The sequence below is a fragment of the Rutidosis leptorrhynchoides genome, chromosome 9, assembly GCF_046630445.1.
Source record: "Rutidosis leptorrhynchoides isolate AG116_Rl617_1_P2 chromosome 9, CSIRO_AGI_Rlap_v1, whole genome shotgun sequence".
Lineage (NCBI taxonomy): Eukaryota > Viridiplantae > Streptophyta > Magnoliopsida > Asterales > Asteraceae > Rutidosis > Rutidosis leptorrhynchoides.
This window is the reverse complement of record NC_092341.1, coordinates 249,100,769-249,107,629: the sequence shown is the minus strand read 5'-3', so window position 1 is coordinate 249,107,629 and position 6,861 is coordinate 249,100,769. Positions and strand designations below refer to the sequence as shown.

At 34.8% G+C, this 6,861-nt stretch overlaps 1 protein-coding gene across 1 annotated transcript; it reads left to right on the top strand.

The window, feature by feature from the left end:
- The first annotated feature begins 5,276 nt into the window (after positions 1–5,276).
- Positions 5,277–6,155, top strand: LOC139868673 (ethylene-responsive transcription factor ERN1-like). Its single transcript, XM_071857007.1, has one exon. It carries the CDS (start codon positions 5,277–5,279, stop codon positions 6,153–6,155), a length of 879 nt encoding a protein of 292 aa, XP_071713108.1.
- The last annotated feature ends 706 nt before the right edge of the window (positions 6,156–6,861 follow it).

Sequence of the window (6,861 nt, the reverse complement as noted above, 5' to 3'; positions counted from 1 at the left end):
CTGGACTCATCAAACCAATCCATAGCTCCACAAATTCACCTAAACCCACTACTACCTCAGATGAAAATCTGACTCATCTTCCACAAATGACTCATCTCATGTCATAGGATGAAGTACAGGCTTCAAAACCTTCTGTGTTTCATGATCCCAGTCCTTCTCAACAGGAGGAAGGTGAGAACACACAAACAACACAATCACCCAATGCTGATGTTCCACCCTAACCTGAGGCACAGGTCAACCTGGTTGGTATGTTTAATACTTTGACCAAGTGGACTACACAGTTTGATGACAAGCTAAAAAGTGTGTAGGATGGGTTTAATAACTTGAATAATAATTTGGCAACCAGAAATGAGCTGAAGGAGGTAAGGAGGTTGGTTGGAAATTTAACAGGTGTGGTGATGCATGTACAGAAAGATCAGGCAACTACTTCATGTTCTAACAATGTTATTTTACAGACTATCAACAGAAGGTTAAATTCAATGGAGATAGCTTTTAGTGAGGTGGACAGTCTTAGATTAGAAGTTGCTGGTCTATCTACGGAGCTTGGTACTATTAAGGATTTGTCAGAAAAGGTGTATGATCATATTACTCACATTGATCCTCCACCAATGTCTGATGAAGAACTAGATGATGTCAAAAGGGGGAGAACAAGAGGAAAAGGGATGAAATTGATGCTTTTATTGCAAAGCATCCAGGTAAAAGGGTTAAATTTGTTAATGATGGTGCAGGTGTCTGGATTCCTTAGATAGTAGGAGTTGGAGGTTTTACAAGGGTTGATAAGGATTCAAAGGTTGAGGGGGAGTCTAAGTCTGAGGGGGAGCCTAAGGCTACAGAGAAGTCAAATGCTGAAGGTGAAGGTGATTCAAAGGTTGAGGGGGAGGATAAATCTGAATAACCGCAACAACAGTCTAAACCAAAAGTCACTAAATTGTACTCAAGGAAAAAGTCTATACCAAAAAGGAAAAAGAAGGATGAAGGGTGCAAGCCAAGTGTTATTAGCATTGAGTCTGATGATTATAGTGATGATTAGGCATGGCAATGGATCGGATATGAATTGGGTGATGCCATATTCACATCCATATCCATTTAGTTTTTGTTCATCCATATCCATACCCATATCCATTTAGATTCAGTTCATCCATCCATATCCATATCCAATGGATTAAGCGGGCTAATGGATATCCATTGGATATTTAAGAAATGTTATAATCTTTTCTAATATGTAATGGAAACAAAAACGTAATATAACAAAAATAAATTTAACATAACTTAAATTAAAAAAATTTCACCAGATTGTGTAATTTTGTCGAGATTCAAAACAATTTTTAAAATTTACCATCAAACATGAATTTTGAAAAATTATATGTCTAATATTTATATTTATTAAGTTTGATTTACATATTGTGATTCCTCATAATGAATTCTTTATATGGTCGCAAACAAAATGTATGTGGAATGGTAAATACATTTGTAATAGTTATTGTGTATGCATATATCTATATCTTTGTATTTGTATATGCATTTCGGGTGTAAATGAATATATCCATGGATGAAATATTTCATCCATGTCCATATCCATATCCATTTAGATTCATCCATATCTGTATCCATATCCATTTAAGATCATCCATATCCGCTTTAAGCGGATCGGATCGGGTGGATATCCATCGGATCGGATGATCATTGCCATCCCTAGTGATGATGATGATAATGATGATGATATGATATCTGTTTTATATATGAACATGGCTGAAAGGAGAAGGGCTAGAGCAGAAAAGAGAGAAGAATCTATGAAACAAAGCTCAGATTCAAATGTGCAAAGAAGAGAGAAAGTTGCTGGTAAAAGAAAGATGAGTCCTGCAGAAGAAGCTGTTGATGATTTAATCAGAAAAACTGCTGTTGCAGAAGGAATGTCTATTGAAGATTATTTGCAGATGATAGAAGAACAAGAGTCAAGGTCTAAAGCTGAGAAATTTGTGTTAAAAAGGTTAAAAGAAGAAAGAGAAATGGCTGAGAAATTGAAAAATAGATTTCATATAGAGGTTTTGAAGACAATACAATTGTTGATTGTATTTTAAGAAGAAATGATGATGGAATTGTTAGTATTGAGTTGATCTTGGATGATAAAAGCAAAAGGATAATCATTTTGGATCAGATATTCATTTTAGGTTTCTTTGAGTGGAAAGCTATTGTAAGGTGTATTAGAAGAATGCAGGAATGGGATTTGAAACCAGAAGTTCTTAGAAAAATTCATATGTTAGTTCATGTTTCATATGAACTGGGTATGATAGCAGAAGAAGAATATAAAGGTTACTGCAGAGTTCATTCAGAGGAAGAAAGATCAAAAATTGATGGGGTAAATCTGATTTTTGAAAATGAGAAGCATCCAATGTTTCAGGTTCCAAGTCAAGTGAAGTTTGAAAATAATGTTTATGTGTCTGATCCTGAAGGGCTTATGTATAGAGACAGAAGAAATAATGAATGTTTTATGAAAGTTGATAAGTTTAAGGATACACAGATAAGCCATCTGATTGCACTTCTTTAGAAGTGTGAATCTGAACAGAGTTTACCATTCAGAAGAAAATTGGTGGACTTTCTGTTTCTAAATTTGACTGAGATTGAACATAATTCAAGTCTGAGGTTTATGAGTGATGTTATTAAGGATGAGCATGCAAACCTTCAGAAGAAAAGAGCACCAAGAGAATCTTCAAGTCAAAGAAAAGATGGAGGAAATAAAAGAACAACTGTTTGGTTCTAAGCATTTGAGTCTGTAAGTTTGTTTATGTATTCACAGACTAGTTAAAGCTTATTTTTTTGTTTGTATGTTTTGACATCATCAGATAGGGGGAGATTGTTAGGAATTATGTAAATCTGATGAGTCAAAGATTTTAAGTCTGTATTATTTGAATCTGTAAATTTAGAGTCTGTAATATTTAGAGTCTGGAAGATTGAAGAACACAGACTCTGCTTAACAAAAAATACAGATTCTATCGGTGCTGAACAGAGATCAAGATCAAATCAAATACGCGTGAAACAAATAAAGATAAGATTGAAGACTATGCTTAACAAGAAATACAAATTCTATCGGTGCTAAACAGAGATCAAGATCAAATCAAATACGCGTGAAACAAATAAAGATAAGATTGAAGAGATTACATCAAAGCGAATATCTCTGATTTCTAGGAGAAGATAATTGAAGAGATTTGAATTATATTGTTTCCTTATATTTTGCTATGGTTGTTTAGGAATTGATTCGATAAGATTTGAGAAAATTGTTTCTCAAATCTATTGTTTCATTCTCTTTGTGTTAATTTATTTGAAAAAGCTCAATTGATTCCGTACTTTATAACCTATTTGTTATTCTGTTCAATTGATCTTATAAACGTTCTAGGTTGTTGATTGTGGACCAACAGATCTCTCTCATTCACTACGATCGGAGCACCACCACCAACACTAGGGTTTTTATCTTTGGATCTCGTAGAGTCCCCTTTCGCCGTTGATAGATTCCGACCATCAGTTGGCTACTTGGCGGACAATTCGCAAACCACCCTTCCGAAATCATCATCTCAGCTATCATAGTAATCGGACCGGAGGTTAATCACGTTGACGCCTAAAAAAACATCTCTCATATCGTTGATCATGTGTATTTTCCCCCGGAAAAATATATGCATGAACAAAAAACTAATTTAGGAAATCACAAAAACAAATAACGAACAATAAATATAGAGGGAGTTGATTCGTACACCACCTTGTTTTTGCCAAACACCACCAAAATAATTATTTAGACAGTTTTACCCTTCATTTGAGAAGTTAAGGGGAGTTGGTGGTGAATATAAGGAAGGGTAAAAATGTCCAAAAAATTTATTTAGTGGTGTATGGCAAAATAGAGGTGGTGTACGGATCACCTCCCAAATATAGAACGACATTATTAAATTATCAGAGATGTCAACATTGGTCAATTTAACCTTCATTGTATCCCTGGCTTTTGACTTTTGAGACACAATTAGATTATTAATGATGGTGATGATAGTAATACGTTAAGTGGACGATAGCAATACGTTAGTTCTCAAGCAGATTTTGGTTACATTTTACTTGAATCAATCGGGTTGTCACTTTCTATTAGCATGTACATACATATCTGCGCACATCACAAATTTCGTTGCTGTTTGGCTTTTCCTTTAGGTAAATCAATTTGTCTTTAAACTGAATATTTTTAGAACATCAATAGTTAAGTGCTTAGACAGTCCAAGGAAAAACATGATTTGTCTAACGCGTGGTTAACGTGTATATAAAAGTATTGTACAATTCAATAATCGACACTTTAAAGTCAAAAGGTAATTATTATCTACAACACTTTTATGCACGTTAACAACAACCTTTAGGGTTAATAAACAAATGTTGCCATCTTTTTCACCTTTTTATTAGGTAACCGCCTAACTGGCCCTTGACCGATCTTTATACTAACCGCTGCTGGCTTAGTAGTATAGAGCTCTTTTTGAGGACCATTGGGAGTAACCAGTCTTTTGACAAAGATTGCTAGGACCAGACCTTTAAGGATTTCTACGATCCGGGTTGTGGACTGGTCCCGGTCCTTAGATCACTCGTTTCGGTCACATATGTTGACTTTTAATGGTGCAAAGTTTCGTATGGAGATGGTGTTTTGTATGGACATAGTGGACTAACCTGGCCAAAGGAGTACTACTCTTCTTTTGTAGTCAGCAAACTATGACTTTAGAATAAACATTTGTTAATTTCGATAGTCAACTGCTTAGGCAGCGTACATCCTATTAAAAATTAGGAACGCTAGCTTGAACATGGGATTTTTTTTGTTGACTTTTAATGGTGCAAAGTTTCGTATGCAGATTGTGTTTTGTATGGACATAGTGGGCTAACCAGGACAAAGAAGTACTAGACTCTTTTTTTTTAGTCATCAAACAATGTCCTTAGAATATATATTTGTTATATTTCAATCGTCAATTAGTTACGCAGTGTACATCCGAGTAAAAATTGGAAACGGTAGCTTGAACAGGGAAAACTTTATCTGTTTTCCTCGTTTTTTATTTTTAATGGTTGGATAGGTAAAGGAGAAACATCCTTAAACAAAAAATTAATGAAATAAACAGAGAGTGATGACCATTTCAACTCATTAACTACTACTTTTGAAAACTCATCATCTGCATCTATATATAAACACATAGGCTGTTCATATCAGCAACTAACTCAATAATAGTAGATTAGAATCCTCAAAAATTAGCGAGACAAACTTAGAGAAAGATATGGCTAGGAAGAGAAAGCAAGTTACTTATCAAGAACAGAGTTCTGAAATAAGCTTCACATTGGATGGAATGGTGAGTGAATCATTTCTAGCTTTCGGTGGCCCCCGCAGAGCTAGGAAGAAATTTATAGGGGTCCGTCAGCGGCCATCTGGCAGATGGGTTGCCGAAATAAAAGACACCATACAAAAAGTTAGAGTATGGTTAGGCACTTTTGACACTGCTGAGGAAGCTGCTCGAGCCTATGATGAGGCTGCTTGCTTACTACGTGGGGCTAACACTCGCACGAATTTCCGGCATTCGTCTCAACCGTTTTCAACCAAATCTGCCTGTCCCTCTAAAATTACCAGCCTTGTTCTTCGAAGGCTTGAGGCCAGAAATAATTCTGTACCTGCATTTACTTCATCACGGACTACTCATATCCCTGCTGTCAATTATCATGATGATGGGGCGCAGCCCGAAGAATTCAAAGAGAACATGCTGAATTTCTCAGATACGCGTTATACCCAATTTTGTAATGATCTGCATGGCTACCAACCAGTTAGCAACACGAGCGATCCTTACTGCAACTTTTCTGATGATAATACGGTAGCTTCGTGTTCAAGTCATACAAGTGGTGGAAGTGAAATTGAAGAAGATGATGAAGAAGAAGCAGAAGAGTTTGATTTTAAGTTTACTGATGAAATTGGATATGGTTTCAACTTTTCTCCATTTGAAATAGCTCAAGAAATACTATCATTTGATCCGTTTCAAGATGGAAACGAAGAGCCATTGACAATAAGTGAAGCAATGAGAAGAATGCAATATGAGCGAAAGTTCTCCGCTTCTCTTTACGCTTACCATGGTGTAACCGAGTGCTTAGAACGAAAACTTGGACCATGAGGGTCCAAACCGCCAAGTAGCCGAAAAGGATGTAGTAGTAGTAAAAGGATGAGGGTCCAAACTTGGACCATGAGGGACCATGAGGGTCCACATTTTTCCATCATGAAAATTTCCAAAATACCCTTAGGGTTTTTCAATTGTTCCTCCGTGTAATCGATTTAGGGTTGTTATCCATTTCGACAACGAACATTTATACTTTCATTAAATGATCGTAATTATTATAAAACCCTAATATGATATAAAACCCTAAACCTAACCTTACCTATTAATTACTAAACCCTAATACCATTTCATATTAAATATTAAACACTAACCCTAGAACTTAATAAATAATATAAACTATATATATACATTAATACTTAAAAGTGTTATTATATAAACTATACAAATTAATATAAGCTATTTGGAACAAATAAAATTTATAAAAGACTAGGACTAATAAATAAATAAATGTAACCCAAATCTTTACAATATTAATAAATAAAAATAATAATAATAATAAAAGAAAATACATAATATATAAATAAATAAGTAAAAAAAAAGAACCGTATAAAAAAAATTAAATAAGATCATAAGGGTCTGGTATATCTCGGCTGTATATTCTGCAGCTTAATCTCCAAGTCTTTTTAGCCTAGTTAAACTCAATTACTTTCCTTAATACTCAAGAGTTAGAGTGCAATTAGGAAACCCAAGTTAGCTATAAAAA